This window comes from Magnolia sinica, chromosome 12, assembly GCF_029962835.1.
Source record: "Magnolia sinica isolate HGM2019 chromosome 12, MsV1, whole genome shotgun sequence".
In the NCBI taxonomy this organism is placed as follows: domain Eukaryota; kingdom Viridiplantae; phylum Streptophyta; class Magnoliopsida; order Magnoliales; family Magnoliaceae; genus Magnolia; species Magnolia sinica.
In genome coordinates, this window is record NC_080584.1 from 13,142,061 (window position 1) to 13,159,753 (window position 17,693).

The 17,693-nt window shown below is 40.3% G+C and overlaps 1 protein-coding gene across 17 annotated transcripts in view; it reads left to right on the plus strand.

The window, feature by feature from the left end:
- Positions 1 to 16,099, plus strand: part of LOC131220943 (probable LRR receptor-like serine/threonine-protein kinase At1g56140) — a 28,077-nt gene extending 11,978 nt beyond the window's left edge. For 3 of the 17 annotated variants that reach the window (XM_058215959.1, XM_058215966.1, XM_058215960.1), the window contains 9 exons: positions 1,877 to 1,948; positions 2,342 to 2,413; positions 7,184 to 7,255; positions 9,226 to 9,297; positions 11,850 to 11,921; positions 14,781 to 14,852; positions 15,134 to 15,202; positions 15,545 to 15,616; positions 15,961 to 16,099. In XM_058215959.1, the coding sequence (XP_058071942.1) occupies positions 1,877 to 1,948; positions 2,342 to 2,413; positions 7,184 to 7,255; positions 9,226 to 9,297; positions 11,850 to 11,921; positions 14,781 to 14,852; positions 15,134 to 15,202; positions 15,545 to 15,616; positions 15,961 to 16,033 (646 nt within the window). In that variant the 3' untranslated portion in view covers positions 16,034 to 16,099. Of the gene's footprint in view, positions 1 to 1,876; positions 1,949 to 2,341; positions 2,414 to 7,183; positions 7,256 to 9,225; positions 9,298 to 11,849; positions 11,922 to 13,905; positions 13,978 to 14,780; positions 14,853 to 15,133; positions 15,203 to 15,544; positions 15,617 to 15,960 lie in introns of those variants that run through there. The other 14 variants (XM_058215972.1, XM_058215976.1, XM_058215962.1 and 11 more) reach the window with 12 other exon arrangements.
- Positions 16,100 to 17,693: the final 1,594 nt, after the last annotated feature.

A 17,693-nucleotide genomic window follows, 5' to 3' on the forward strand; every position in this document is an offset into this window, starting at 1 on the left:
AATAATTATAAAAAAAAATAAAAATCAAAGAATAGATTTAGATTGAAGTACATTATCGTTGAAAGAAAGAGAGAGTAGTGTGTGTGTGTGTGTATAAAGGTTCTATGCCGCTCATGTGAACTTCCCATGAGGTCGAGCTATGTGGGCCCCACCGTGATGCGTGTCGACCATCAACACCGTGCATTTGATGGGTCCCCTTCAAATTATGTGATATCCTGAAAATCAGTCATATACAGAACTCAGATGGGCCATACCATCTAAAATCATGTGAAGGCATGCCTAAAACATATAAAAGCACTTGGTGGGGCGCACTTGAAATTTTGATGCATCTTAAACTTGGTCTGACCCCTCTTCCAAGTGGGACACACATAATAGATGGGCTGGATTTGTGAACCACATCTTGCTGGGCCCAACAAATGATTATGAATGTTTTAATGGAGGGTAACCACTCTCAACTTTTGTATGTGGTATGGCCCACAAAAGTCATGGATTGACTTGATTTTTAAGCCCCAGGCTCACCATGGAATGGTGCATTTGACTAATGGGGTAGATGGTCAACACGCATCATGGTGGGGTCCACACAACTCGACCTCATTGGGAAGTTCCCATGAGCTCGACCACATAGAACCTTTTCCCACACACACATATACGGGAAAAGGTGTCCCATGAGGTTGGCTGTGTGGGCCCCGCCGTGATGCGTTTCAAACATCTACTCCATCAGTCAGATGCACCATTCCATCGTGGGTCTAGGTCTCAAAAATCAAGTCAATCTGTGACTTGTGTGGGCCACACCCCATATAGAAGTGGAGAGGGGCTGTGCACTATTAAAACATTCATAATCATTTTTTGGGCCCACCGAGATGTGTTTTGCAAATCCAGCCCATCCATTATGTGTGTCCCACTTGGATGAGGGTTCAGACCAAGTTTCAACAGCATTCAAAACTCAGGTGGGCCCCACCAAGTGCATTTTATGTTTTAACAGTGTCTTCACATGATTTTAGATGGTATGGCCCACCTGAGTTCCATATATGGCTGATTTTTGGGATATCCCATAATTTAAAGGGGACCCATCAAATGCACGGTGTTGATGGTCGACACGCATCATGGTGGGGCGCACATAGCTCGACCTCATGGGAGCTTATCGTGAGGTGGAGCGCATAGTACCTTTTCTGATATATATATATATATATATATATATAAGTCGAGTTGAGTCGAATCAGTGATGGACTCGTTGGTTTCAACACTAAGTCATGGGTTCGGATACCCATGTGGTATATGTGAAAAATGGTATGAAATACTGGGCTAGACTACCATTCCAACTCATCTGATTTTGAGTTGATTCGTAACTCACCTGGGTTGGAACTTGGAAGTGAATCAGCCTGACTCACCTCAGTCCGGAGTGACTCATGGTGTTGAACTGGATGGGTTGGACTGAGTCCAAATAACTCAGACAAGCCGTATTTAACTCATCTGATTCATCTATCCATGGCCAGAGTGCAAGTGGGTTGGGACTCAGCATGTATTTGAAAGATTGGGCCTGATTAGTAAATGGGCTGGGTAGGGGTCAAGCCTATTCTTCTTAATATCTGGCCAGGTCAGGCTTATTAGGCTGTCAATGGGCCAGGCCCAGATTTGGCTTCAGCCCGGATTTTCAATGTTTGGGCCAGGCCTGACCCTTGAGTCTATTACATGCAAACCCAGGCTAAACTTATTAACCATAGTCCTACTGAGTCCTAGGTTCACTCAATTGGGCCACATTTTGTTACCTGGCTCAGAAATCCAATGGATCAACTCATGTGGTGGGCCCCCACCTGATGAGCGGCTTTATCTTGTACACGTGTCACACGTCACCTAGTGTTTTCTATATATATTGCAGGGATGTGTCAAATAATTCCATAACGGGTCCCTTGTCAGCATTCACCCGCAACATAACCACCATGCGCTCCTTGTAAGTATCGAAATTTTTACCACAGCTTCTTGCTATTATTTATCATTCCTTGAAAGTCCATGTGGCATGGTGTGGCATGGTTGTAGGGTAATCTAGACGATCCAAATCTCTGAAACATTCGTAGCTGCAGCATACACAAGGAAAAAAGATATTATACCAAGATTTTGATAGGAGTCATCTGACTTTTCCTTCAAATTTAGTACACTTGTTAATTTGCTTTTAACCGTTCATCCGGTGACCATCAATTGGATGGTTAGGGTTACTTTATCAGCTAGATTTTAGAAATATCCTCCATCCACCGTTTCCTCACAATTTGTATGGCCTGGATAGCTGCACACGAGTGCCACTTAACTGTAACAGTGTTGACCCAACCGTTTTCTGTATATATTGCAGGGATGTCTCAGAAAATAACATGACGGGTCCCTTGCCAGCATCTATCGGCAATTTAAAGAACTTGAGCTTCCTGTGAGTATTGAAATTTCTCCCACAGTATCCTTTTTTTTTTGGTAACACACGCACACACACCTCCGCACTCCCACAGTATCTGCTGTTGCTATTACTTATCACTTGTTAACCGTCCACATGGCATGGTCGTAGGGCGATCCAGACCATCCAAATATCTGAAACATTCATGGATGCAGCATACACAAGGGGAAAAAATTACACCAAGTGTTTGATAAGATCCATCTGACTTTTCCCTTTGAATTTGGAACACTCGTTAATTTAATTTTAATCGTTCACCCAATGACCATCACTTGGATGGCTAGGATTACTTTATCATCCGGATTTTAGATATATACTCCATCCATAGTTTTCCCACATTTTGAATGGTCTGGATAGCTCCACATGAGTACGACATGTTATCCTAAGGAGTCATCACCACTTTCGAAGGGGCGGTTAACTGCTACAGTGGTTTATATCCGGTGCAATCAGTTGTATCTTATAAAGCTTTACATTTTCATACATGATTTATCCTATGGTTGATCTGTTGGCCCTGGCATGAAATGTGCCTTGCCCAAAACAGACCATAGAAATCTGTATGATCATAACCAACGATTTCAAGGACTTTTGAGGATGGGAATAGCCGGTTATAAATAAAAGTACAACCAATGCCTCCAATTGGTGGCTAGGAACTGGTCAACCATCTGCAGACTGTCTTAATTATGGACCTCTGAAGTCGGTGAGAGGTAATTTTCCAACCGTTGAACTTGGAAAACTGAGCAGTTTTTTTCTAACCGTCCGTTGGTGGCCTCCTGTTGGATGGTTAGGATTATCTGATCAGCATTTGGACTGTCACAACTGATCTCGATGGCACAACAAATGAAGAATACAAATCTCATCCGTCCACATGCAAACATATGTCCCACAATGGCATACGTATAGGATCAGAGCTTTCCATCTGCTGATCAGGCCTTTTCCGGTTGGGGCGGACACACAACAAATGGATGGCTGGATAGAAGTTGCTTTCGCTGGAAGTTTGTTTTGTACACTGGTCCACTGGAGGAGTAAATCTACATGATTTTTGAGCCGGATCCATCTGATTGTTTGATCTAGATGATCATCATCATCATGGGGTGGATTAGGTGTGGCCCCGGCCTCACCCAAGACGGTGCCGCCCTTACCATAGGGCCCAGCTTGATGTGTGTAAACTACATCCACACCATCCATCTGTTTCACGGGATTACTGGATCATCTCCGGTCATGGGATCCAAATCTAAAGTGGACCATACTTTAGGAAAATGTGGTGACTGAAGGCCCTACCATTGAGAACTTCCTTGGGCCACTATGCTGTCTCCGTGGTGTTTATTTTCCATCCAACCTGTTGATAAAGTCACATAAACCTGCTTGATCCAAAACTTATGTGGCCCATTAACGGTCAATCACCACCATTTCCTATAGTATGGTGCACCTCAGAATTGGATCTGCTTCATTTTTAGGCTCATGCCATAAAACGAGTTGGCAAATGGATGGATGCATGGATGTAGAATACATGCATACATCAATGTGGGCCCCATGTTAAGGACCTTGTCATCTTGGGTGGGGCCGGGCCATACCTAATCTTCTCCTCTTCATCATAGGACCTGACATTAGCATGGAGCGGATGTTCTGCACAAACAACATATTGCAGAAAAGGTTTGGCTGCACCACAAGTTAGCATACTTCCATGTGCATGTTCAGATCTCCAGTGACAGAAAATTGATGAAGGTTATTGTAGTGATTTCAGGCCAAAACAGGATGCTTTTGGTTATGAAATGATTAATTAATTAATTTTTTTTTTTTTTTCCAGAGATATAAGCTCAAACAACTTCTCTGATTCACTCCCACCTGAGCTGGGGAATTTGACGAGTCTGGAAAAACTGTAACTTCTCTTGTTATTATTATTATTATTATTATTATTATATTTAATTATTCTTCACGGGAAATCTCATATATTGCAATCGGATTTTCAAATTTGTCACTCAAATTGTAGAGATTAATATGCAAATTTTTATTTATTTATTTATTTCCTTTTTTTAAGTTTTCTTTATGAGAAACTTGTAAGTGGAACCAGTTGAATCATAAGTTACTGTCCACCCAATGAATCATATCCAACATTCTTATAGGTTGGCTCCACCACCACACTAACCTGGTACAAAATTCAAACCCATCCACTCATTAAGCGGACCCACACCATAACAACAGTATTTACAGTTGATAAGTAATAAAAATACAAAGTGTGGTCCACTCAATGAGAGGATGTGGTGATGTTTTGCAAACGTAATACGAATAATTAGTCCAACTTATAGGACAAGGATGGATGTCACACACGTCAAATATTGGAATTTATTTGCTAAGTGGATTCTAACTAATTAGACTCTTTATTTTTAACCTTTCCTCATAAAACAAGAGCTAGAAAGACACAATACAGATGAACAAAACTGTTTTAGGGTGGTATGGTAGCAGCAAGATGTTAGCCTTAAGTGGTTGTCGGAATGTGTAAAATTCCCTTTCTGGATGCTTTGTTTACATTTAAATGGCTCTTCAAAGCCTCGATGAATGCCACATGTAAACACTTTAGTTGAGCCGGACCAGCATGCCAACTTGTCTACTCTCGAGTTGAGCCACGACTCACCTGAGTCAGTAGTGATTCAGCCTGACTCACACCAGTCAGGGGTGACTCATGGTGTTGAACTGGATGCATGGGTCGGACTGATTCCAAATTAACTTGGACTAGTCACATTTAACTCATATGATTCGTCTATCCACAGCCAGAGTGCAAGTGAGTCTGGACTCAGCATGTGTTTACAAGATTGGGCCCAGTTAGTAATTGGGCTGGTAGGTGTGGCCCCGGCCTCACGCAAGACGGTGCCGCCCTTACTATAGGGCCCAGCTTGATGTGTGTAAACTACATCCACACCATCCACATGTTTCACGGGATTACCGGATCATCTCCGGTCATGGGATCCAAATCTCAAGCGGACCATACTTTAGGAAAATGTGGTGACTGAAGGCCCTACCATTAAGAACTTCCTTGGGCCACTATGCTGTCTCCGTAGTGTTTATTTTCCATCCAACCTGTTGATAAAGTCACATAAACCTGCTTGATCCAAAACTTATGTGGCCCATTAATGGTCAATCACCACCATTTCCTATAGTATGGTGCACCTCAGAATTGGATCTGCTTCATTTTTAGGCTCATGCCATAAAACGAGCTGGCAAATGGATGGATGCATGGATGTAGAATACATGCATACATCAATGTGGGCCCCATGGTAAGGAACTCGTCATCTTGGGTGGGGCCGGGCCATACCTAATCTTCTCCTCTTCATCATAGGACCTGACATTAGCATGGAACGGATGTTCTGCACAAACATGTTGCAGGAAAGGCTTGGCTGCACCACAAGTTAGCATACTTCCATGTGCGTGTTCGATCTCTAGTGACAGAAAATTGATGAAGGTTATTGTAGTGATTTCAGGCCAAAACAGATGCTTTTGGTTATGAAAAGATTAATTTATTTATTTATTATTTTTTTTTTTTTTCAGGGATATAAGATCAAACAACTTCTCTGATTCACTCCCACCTGAGCTGGGGAATTTGACAAGTCTGGAAAAACTGTAACTTCTCTTATTATCATTATTATTATTATATTTAATTATTCTTCACAGGAAATCTCATATATTGAATTCGGATTTTCAAATTTGCCACTCAAATTGTAGAGATTAATATGCAAATTTTTATTTATTTATTTATTTCCTTTCTTTTAAGTTTTCTTTATGAGAAACTTTTAAGTGGAACCAGTTGAATCATAAGTTACTGTCCACCCAATGAATCATATCCAACATTCTTATAGGTTGGCTCCACCACCACACTAACCTGGTACAAAATTCAAACCCATCCACTCATTAAGTGGACCCACACCATAACAACAGCATTTACATTTGATAAGTAATAAAATACAAAGTGTGGTCCACTCGATGAGACGATGTGGTGATGTTTTGCCAAGGTAATACGAATAATTAGTCCAACTTATAGGACAAGGATGGATGTCACACACGTCAAATATTGGAATTTATTTGCTAAGTGGATTGTAACTAATTAGACTCTTTATTTTTAACCTTTACTCATAAAACAAGAGTTAGAAAGACACAATACAGATGAACAAAACTGTTTTAGGGTGGTATGGTAGCAGCAAGATGTTAGCCTTAAGTGGTTGTCGGAATGTGTAAAATTCCCTTTCTGGATGCTTTGTTTACATTTAAATGGCTCTTCAAAGCCTCGATGAATGCCACATGTAAACACTTTAGTTGAGCGCCGGACCACCATGCCAACTTGTCTACTCTCGAGTTGAGCCACGACTCACCTGAGTCTGTAGTGATTCTGCCTGACTCACACCAGTCAGGGGTGACTCATGGTGTTGAACTGGATGGGTCGGACTGATTCCAAATTAACTTAGACAAGTCGCATTTAACTCATATGATTCGTCCATCCACAGCCAGAGTGCAAGTGAGTTTGGACTCAGCACGTGTTTAAAAGATTGGGCCCAGTTAGTAATTTGGCTGGTAGGGGTCAAAATTCATCGTGTCGGGTCAGGCTAGGGCTGTCAACGGACGAGATTTTGCACTGATGGGGCCAGGTCTGACCGTACATCGGGTTCAGTCTATTACATGCAAACTCAGGATAAACTTGTTAACCATAGGCCTCTTTAAGTCCTACCTTCACTCACACCTCACCAAGTGTTTCTGTAACTGTTGCAGGCATTTGTCACAAAATTACATAACGGGTCCCTTGCCAGCTTCTATCGGCAATTTAATGAACTTGCGTTACCTGTAAGTATCGAAACTTCTCCCACAACAAAACATCCACTGTTGCTATTACTTATCACTCGTTAACTGTCCACGTGGCATGGTTGTAGGAGAATCCAGACCATCCAAATTTCTGAAACATTCATGGATGAAGCACGTACACAAGGGAAAAAGAAAATTAAACCAAGAGTTTAATAGGATCCAACTGACTTTTCCATTTGAATTTGCAGCACTCGTTAATTTGCTTTTACCCTTTCATCCGATGGCCATCACTTGGATGACTAGGAGTACTTTATCAGCTGAATTTTAGTTATATACTCCATCCACAGTTTTCTCACAATTTGGATGGTCTGGATAGCTCCACGTGAGTACCATGTGGTATGCAAAAGAGTCATCACCACTTCCAATGTGGCAGTTAACTCTTACAGTGGTTTGTATCTGGTGCAATTAGTTGTATCTTATAAAGCATTACATCTGAAGTCGGTGAGAGGTAATTTTACAACCGTTGAACTTGGAAAACTGACCTGCAGTTTTTATCTAACCGTCCATTGGTGGCCTCCAGTTGGATGGTTAGGATTATCTGATCAGCATTTGGATTGTCACAACTGATCTCAAGGGCACGACAAATGAAGAATACAAATCTCATCCGTCTATATGCAGTCACATGTCCCACAATGGCATATGTGTAGGATCGGAGCTTTCCATCTGCTGATCAAGCCTTTTCCAGTTGGGGAGGACACACAACAAATGGATGGCTGGATAAAAATTGATTTAGCTAGAAGTTTGATTTGTACACTGGCCCACTTGAGGAGTAAACCTACATGATTTTTGATCCAGAAGATCTAATCAGTGAGGTCCACCTCATAGAAAGGTCGGATCTGCGCACCTGTGCCATGTTCAAAACTGTGCTTGTATATAGAGAGATGGACATGGCTCTATACACCTGTGGATCATGTTCAAAATTATGGTTGGGCATGTCCAGTCTGGGCGCGGATTAGATACTGACAAGGTCAGTAGCCAAATGGCTACTGAAGTGACGTCACCAAGCTCTGTGGACGCCACCATGATGCATGTGCTGTATCCATACCGTCCAACCATTTGTAGAGATCGTTTTATGGCATGAGAAAAAGAATGAGATAGATCTGAAGTTCAAGTGGACCCACCACAGAAAACCGTGGAATCAGTCACACCCACCATTGAAACATTTATAGGGCCCACCATGATATGTTTTTAAGATCCAACCTATTCATAAGTTAACATAGAGATAGATGAAGTGAAAAATATATATATAAGCTTGATCGGAAACTTCAGTGGCCCCTAAGAAGTTTTGAACGGTGGATGTCACTGTCCCCACTGTTTTCTATGGTGGGATCCACCTGAAATTTAGATCTATCTCATTATTTTTCTCATGCCATAAAACGATCACTCCAAATGGATGGACGGCATGGATACAACACATGCATCATGGTGGGGTCCACAGAACTTGGTGACGTCACTTCAGTAGCGATTTGGCTACTGACCTTGTCAGTATCTAATCCGCGCCCAGTCCAGCAAGCTATGAGGATAGTCAACCTTTCGTTTGGTGGGTCCCACTATGGGCGGACAATCGATTTGATTATATGATTGGATAGCTGTATTTGTTAAATAGCAACTCTAAGATACTCTTAAACTATAGCGTGGGACCCTCACATGAAAGACTAGGATCATGCCCACACCATATTGTTGGTGCAATCACCCTAGTATTTATTGATGAATTATATGATAATCTACATCACATGGTAGATTATATTTGCAACCAAATTCATCCTAAACATGGCATATATGTACCTTAATCTGCACCATCAAAATTGCATATAACCTGATGGGGCATACTTTGGACTGTCCAGATTGATGTATATGCGTGTGAAAGGTGTACGTGGGATGTGCCTGACTTATGGTGTAATTTACTATGAATCTAACGTTCGCTTTGATTTTTTATTTTTTCTCTCTCTCAGTGACGTTAGCATGAATGCCATATCAGGGAGCACCCCTAAAAAGCTGGGAAACCTTCGGAATCTAATCTCCTTGTAAGATATCCTTCACAATGAAGTGTGTGATGATCTGAAACACTCATTCATCTCAAGGCACCATGAATTTACCATAGACGAAAAATTACAATGATAGGATGATCCTAACCATGTAAGGATGTAGTGCAGAAATCATTCCTCAGATTTTAGGAAATTTTGTGCACCATTTTTTTAAAAAGGGAAATGCCAGTATTTAGCACGTGGCAAAGATGTTGTGATTGGAAACATTCTCGTATTGGTCCATCCCATAGATGGGGGAGTGGACTGTCTTAACTGTCTGATAAGTGGCCTACAAAAGGAGTGGTTAGCAGTCACATTTAACCATTATCCACTCACTCTCAATTTTGGCTTATAGCTCATCCCCACGGTAGCATACAGGATCAACAGTACTGATCACCACATGTTGGTCACGTGTACTTTAAAGAGAGAACGTAGAGATAGATAGTATACTGAGTAAACTCTGTGGGCCCCCCATTATGTATATGTCTTATCCACGCCGTCCATCCATTTTATCATCTAAAATTAAGCAAGATCCCAAAATTTAAACATATCCAAAGCTCAAGTGGACAACATCACAGTAAAGTGTGAATTGAACACCTACCATTGAAAACTTATCGGAGCCATATAAATTTTAAATCAAGCCCATATTTGATTTTTACCTTCATCCATGTCTCTGTGACCTTGTGAAAAGTTTGGATGAAAAATAAACATCACGGTAGGCCCTAAGAAGGTTTCAACGGTGGAAGTCATTATCCCCACCATTTCATCTGGTGTGGTCCAATAGATCTTTGCATGTAGTTAAATTTTGGATTGATGTCCTAAAATGATCTGAAAATATGGATGAATTGCATGGATAAGACACACACATCCACAGTGGGCTGCACAGAGTTTACTCACTATGCTAGGAGTCCACGTGACTATTTAAAATTAGTCTGTGGAATCTGTGCCATATACCAGATCACCATCAGTGATCGGAAGTTCATAACCATTCGTCCGTACTTGAGACACTACAAGGGCGATCGAAGGTATCTCTCTATCTCCCTCAGGCATTGTGCTGATCATATGCATACACACCACCATGGGACATAAATGTACGTCAAGCATCATGGGCCTGCTTTATATGGGTCACCGAAAATCCACATTGTACAGATGATTCTCACTGGCTGATTGATTGATGAGCACTAGTAGATGGTTGAGACTGAGACGAAAAATAGTCCACAGTTTGAAATGAAAATACAAATTGATCAAAGGTCAGGATGGTTTAATCAATCTGCTTAGTGGGATGTATCCTTCATCAGTGGGTCCCACTGTTTGGACGGTTTGGATTGAGCTACCTGTAAGTTTTATTGTAGAGTAGCTGGGCGCATGCCCATTGCTCTCATACTCTCTCCCCAGCTGTACCTTCTTTCTCCTCAGCACATGATGATCCAGACCGTTCATCTAGAAGCTTTCATAATATAAGCTCATAATGAAAAGAATTTCATTGGTTGAGGATCATCATTGCTGATAGGAAAGGGAAAGACAATTTTTTTCCAGATGGGCCATCTATGGTGGGAGCGTCTAGATGAATGGTCTGAATCGTTCAGGTGGTGCATCACATATCGTCATGAAGCCACGTCTTTCCCGCCAAGTGGGGAATCGACACCATTCAAAATGGTAGGCCCCACCATGAAGATACCTGGCACAGAAATCAGGCCAGACCTGTCAACAGGTGGGCTGCACTGTTGGAATGAGTGGATAATCGACGGTGACTCAACATCTAGGCATGGCCAACCTAATGACGGACCCATCTGATTGTTTGAGCTAGATGATCATCATCATGGGGTAGATTAGATGTGGCCCCGGCCTCACCCAAGACAGTGTGGCCCATAGGGCCCACCTTAATGTGTGTAATCTATATCCACACCATCCATCTGTTTTACTGGATTACCGGATCATTTTAGGTCATGAGCCCAAAAATGAAGAAGATCCAAATCTCAAGCAGACCATACTTGAAACTGTGGTGATTGAAGGCCCTACCATTAAGAACTTCCTAGGGCCACTATACTGTTTGTTACCGTAGTGTTTATTTTCCATCCAACTTGTTGATAAGGTAACATAAACCTACTGATCCAAAACTTATGTTGCCCATTAATGGTCAATCATCACCATTTCCTATAGTATGGTCCACCTCAGAATTGGCTCTACTTTATTTTTAGGCTCATGCCATAAAATGATTTGGCAAACTGATGGATGGCATGGATGTAGAATACATACATTAATGTGGGCCCCATGGTAAGGACCTCATCATCTTGGGTGGGGCCCGGCCGCACCTAAACCGCTCCCCTTCATCATAGGACCTGACATTAGCATGGTACGGCTGTTCTGCACAAACAACACGTTGGCAGGAAAGGTTTGGTTGCACCACAAGTTAGCGTACTTCCATCTGCGTGTTCAGTTCTCAAATGACAGAAAATTGATGTAGGTTATTGTAGTGATTTCAGGCCAAAACAGGATGCTTTTGGTTATGAATGATTAATTAATTATTTTTATTTATTTATTTTTATTTTCAGGAATATAGCCTCAAACAACTTCACTGGTTCGCTCCCACCTGAGCTGGGGAATTTGACAAGTCTGCTAACACTGTAACTTCTCTTATTATTATTATTGTTCTGCACAAAAAACACGTTGGCAGGAAAGGTTTGGCTGCACCACAAGTTAGTATACTTTCATCTGTGCATTTAGTTCTCAAATGACAGAGAATTGATCAAGGTGTCCCATATCGGTATCGGTTGACGTAACGGTAACTTCCAAAACCGATACGGATACGGGGTCGTAACGGCGATACGGGGGCGTAACGGCCCGTAACGGGGTAAATTTTTTTTTTTTTGCCAAAAAAATATAAAAAAATATGTATTAAATCTGTAATATTCTAAGTATTCCAAATATGTATTCATTTATAAATTGGAATATATTTATGGTGGTGTAACGGTCCACTCTTTGGTGAGAAGCTGTATCGGACTGTCTGATTAATTTTTGAACCAAGTAACCTGAATTTGACTACAAAATGTATATATTTAATTTTCTAAATATCTAATTTATATACTTAACAATTTAATATCTTTCTCCTCGTAGTTCTTTAAAAAAATGAAATTAAATTCAGGTAGATGGCGTTGCCAATTTCGGGCTGACTTGGAGGACCAATCTATGCCCCAAATTAGCCTTAAATTCATGCAATTTATTGTCATTATCCCACTTATGTATTAGTGGACATTTATTGGATAGTGAATCATGAAAAAAACTAAAAGGCCCTATTTTAAAAAATAAGAGTACACCAAAAAACAATTAAAAACTATTCAAATAATTTGATTTTGGCATTGTGAGTTAGCAATTGTAGTTTATAATTTAATTAGTAAATTTTAAGTTAATGTCTTTGGTACAAATTTTTATGCCCCAAATTAGGTGAGACTTGGATTGTGAAGTGTAGCACACATGTCAAAGTTTTTTGGGCCCCATGCATGATGAATGTGTTATATCTAAACCGTCCATTCATTTGACGAGATTGTCTTAAGACTTGACACGAAAAATAATACAGATCTAATTATCAAGTGGACCACACTACAAAAAGCAATGGGGGATTGAACGTCTACCATTGAAAACTTTTTTGGGATCACATGACTTTTAGATCAATATGAAATTTGTTTTTCCTCTTCATTCGGGTCTTTTTGACCTTATGAACAGATTGGATGGAAAATAAATGTTACGGTGGGCCTACGAATTGTTTAACGGTGAAAATCATCACCTCTGCTGCTATTTTTAGTGTGGTCCAGACGATCTTTGGATACGATTCATTTTTTAAGTAATGCTCTAAAATAATATTTAAAAATAGATGAACGGTGTGGATATAATAAATACATCATTGTGGAGCCTATAAAACTTTGATCTCCTTTGAACCGTTCGTACAACTCGGAGCTCAAGGAGTGTCAGCGCTCGTCTCAGCGTGACACGTACCGACAGCAGCTTACGCTGCCCAAAAAAAAAAAGGGAAGGAGAGAGGGAAACCGAAAAGAAAAAAGAGGGAAAGAAGAGAAGAAAAAAGAGGGAAAGAGGGAAAGAACAGAGAGAGAGAGAGAGAGAGAGAGAGAGAGAGAGAAGAAGAAGAAGGAGGAGGAGGAGGAGGAGGCCGTAGCCGCAGCCGCAGTCGCAGCAGGACCGCAGCCGCAGCCGCAGCAGGGCCGTAGCAGGCCGAGAAGAGGAAGAAGAAGAAGAAGAAGAAGAAGAAGAAGAAGAAGAGAGAGAAGAAGAAGAGGAAAAGAAAGGAAAAAGGTTAGGGTTATTTATTTATTTATTTATTTACTTTTTTTTCCAAGGCCCGTAACAGCCGTTACAGATCAGTAACGGCCGTTACGCCCGTAACGGGCCCGTAGCGGCCGTTACGTGTACAAAAAAGCGCAATACAGCCCCATATTGCGTAACGGGTACCACCGTTACCATTACGTATCGGCCGTTACGGCCGATACGTAATCGTTTTGGGACACCTGGAATTGATGCAGGTTATTGTAGTGATTTCAGGCCAAAACAGGATGCTTCTGGTTATGAAATGATTAATTAATTATTTTTTATTTTCAGGGATATAAGCTCTAATAACTTCTCCGATTCACTCCCACCTGAGCTGGGGAATTTGACAAGTCTGTAGAAACTGTAACTTCTCTTATTATTATTATTTATTCTTATTATATTTAATTCTTCTTCTTCAGAAATATCATATGGTGCATTTGGAATTTCAAATTTGCCACCCAATTTATAGAGATTAATATGCAAATATTTTTTTGCCTTTCATTTCTTTAAGTTTTCTTTCTGAGAAGCTTTTAAGTCGAAAAGTTACTGTCCACCCAGTGAATTACATACAACCTTCTTATAGGTTGGCTCCACCATGAGAATAGCCTTGTACAAAATTCAAACCCATCCACTCATTAAGTGGACCACACCGTAACAACAATATTTACAATTGTGGTTCACTCGATGAGAGGATGTGGTGATCTTCACAAAACGTAATCCCAATAATTAGGCCAACTTATAGGACAAGGATGGATGTCACACACACATCAAAGATTGGAATTTATTTGCTAAGTGGACTGTAACCAGTTGGACTCTTTCTTTTTAACCTTTCCTCGTGAAAAAAAAAAAAGAAAAGAAAAGAAAATGGAGTTAGGAAGCATTGATGCAGCTGAACAAAACTGTTTTACGGTGGTATGGTAGCAGCAAAATGTTAGCCTTGAGTGGTTGTTGGAATGAGTAAAATTCCCTTCCCTGGACACTTTGTTTACATTTACATGGCTGTTCAAAGTACCCTTTCAGCCATTTTCACTGCTTTGACCATTTGAAAAATATAACTCAATGGTCAACTACTTTCGGTCCATTGAAATGGTGTGAGCATTCCTCTAACTGATAATAGCATAAGAAATTGTAGAGCTGGATTCATGATCTATGCTTGATTTTCACAGATACATGGATAGCAGTGGGCTAAGCGGCAAGATTCCTTCAACATTTGCCCGCTTGAGAAACGTGAATGCCTTGTAAGAGCTCGTGATTATAAGCCACATGGAAACCATCAAAATCGCAGGCCCCACCTTAGATTTCTTTTGAACTAACACTAGTACAACTAATGATGTGCAATCCAATGGGCATTAAAATGAAAAAATTCGGCTGATCTGATTTTGGGGTTACGACCCATCTACTGGGGGCCCCATGATTTCGGATGGTTCAATTTTGGTTACTTGTATGCCATGTCTATCATTTCTGATCCCTTAATTTATTAATATCTGCGTTTGCGATGGAAAATATGATTGGATTTCAGGTGGGCATCTGATAACAACTTCACAGGAAAGAAACCTGATTTCATTGGGAGTTGGGCTCTTACCTATTTGTAAGCTAGTACTCACGAGTTCTACATTGATTATAACTCCTATCTTCTCATTTGGTACGCATGGGATTGCATAACAAAGCCTTTAGTGGTGGACATGAATTCTATCCATACTCAAAGTAGGTTTGGTGCCACATCCTGTCCTGAATGTGGATAGGAATTTCCACCACGTTCAATGATTGGTCATCTAGTAGGCCACACATGTACATTAAATGTGGACAACTGGCCTTTTTTTTGATATGTGAGTAGCATAGCGATCGAGTGCACTTAGCAGATCTCATTTTCTTGATATGCCACGGTATACTTCTTTAAAGAGTATTTGTAAGACTGAAAATGTTGATGCAGGAGTATGCAAGGCAATGCTTTCGTGGGTCCCATACCATCCAGATTTTATAACTTGACCTCACTGCAATATTTGTGAGTGTCAGTGTTCATTAACTTTTATTAATCTTCTAAAAGTCTTCGTTCACATTACTAAATTTTGATATTGGAATTTGTGCTCTTAAGGGTGTGTTTGGTTGCACCAAGCATCGTGAAATTTCATGATATTTGGTGAAACTAAACACACCCCAAGTAGAATTTCCAAAAATCACGGAATGGGATCTCCTGTGTTGTGCAGGAAAGAACTCGTTCTGCAGGAAAGAACTAGTTCTTCGGTATCCAGGCTAATATCATTTTGATTTTTAAAGTAAAACTCTTGAAAATCGATCATGAATTGTTTTTCTCCAAACATGGCCTTAACTAACCCTGTACTCATACAGGTGGCTCAGTGATGTGTCTAATGGGAGCCCCTCGTATTTTATTGAGAATATGACATCTTTATCTACCTTGTAAGGCTATATGATCTCAGCATATGGAGTAATATTAATGTGTTAGATTTTATTTATTTACTTTTTATCCATGCCTCTATATATATATATATATATATATATATATATATATATATATATATATATATATATATATATATATATATATATATATATATATATATATCTGACAAGAGTGGACCCGGTGCCTTCAAGTCACTGGTTTACATTGGGTATAAGTGAATGAGATCAAAACTTTTCATTCGGTCATTAATTGTCTTAGTCCAAAAAAACATTGCTTGGATGATCCCAAGTAACTCCCTATTTCGCTTCAATAGGTGAGAGACTATGGCTAAATATCTATCATTATGCCTCAGTTGGTGAGAAATAGAGGTTAAAAGTCCACTATTTTGCCTTAGTTACTAAGAAACCGAGGTTAAAAGTTTGCTTTTTAGCCTCAATTGTTGGGAAACTGAGGCTAAAAGTCCTTTTTTTCACCTCAATTGATAAGAAACTGAGGCTAAATGTTCACTATTTTACCTCGATTATAAAGGAACTGAGGCTAAAGGTCCACTATTTTGCCTCGGTTACAAAGGAATTGAGGATAAAAGTCCACTTTTTTACCTCGGTTGCTAAGGAACCGAGGCTAAAAGTTTAATTACAGCACACCAATATAAGCCGTAAATTACAAATGGGGCATAGCCCAAAAATAAGATCAATAGTACAAATCCTAACCTAACGTGATTTGGCACTTGTTTTTCTAAATTTACCTGATTGAAGCAACCAGGATAAAATTGTCCGTTTTAATTTTGTCCATTTTAATCGATTCAATGGTCGGTGCTTTGTGGGCCCCACCATGATGTCTGTGTTTCATCCATTTTTATAGATCATTTTAGGGCTTGATCCCAAAAATGAGAGGGATATAAATCTCAGGTGGACCACACAACAGGAAAACAATACCGATTGGATATCCACCATTAAAATCCTCTTAAGGTCCACTATACTGTTTATTTGACATCCAATCTATTGATTACGTCATACATACCCAGATGAAGGGAAAAAACAAAGATTAGCTTGATCCAAAACTTTTATGGCCCCTAAAAGTTTTTAATGGTCTACGTTCATTCAACACTATTTCCTGTAATGTGGTCTACTTGAGATTGGGATATATCTCATTTTTTGTTTCATATGATAAAATGATTTATAAAAATAGATGGACGACATGGATGAAACACATACATCATGTTGGGCCCCATAGAGCACCGAGGGGGTTACGGCCTAAAGGATTTGGGGTTCGTTTCAGAGAGGGGAATCCTCTCATGGAGCACTAGATGCTTCTCATGCCAGGTTTTTGGTTCCGAGGTCCTCTATTCCAACCCAACGTGCATTCGGTTGCAAGGATGTTGAGAATTCGTCACCATAGGTAGGGGATTTGATCTTGACCAACTCAATTAAGGTATTAGTGTTTGTTCTATTAGACAACAAAGATCCAATTTTTTGAACCACCACCACCTTCCAAAATCCAGCCCCTAAAGCCTTTTTAGTTCGATTAGATTCAGTGTGCCCCGGTGCAAGTGTGAGAATGAATCGATTACAAACCCCTAAAGATAAATCTCTTTGGGATATCCTGCTAGCAATACATTTAGCAACTCGAAGCCCGGATGACCGAAAATGTAGGGGGCAAG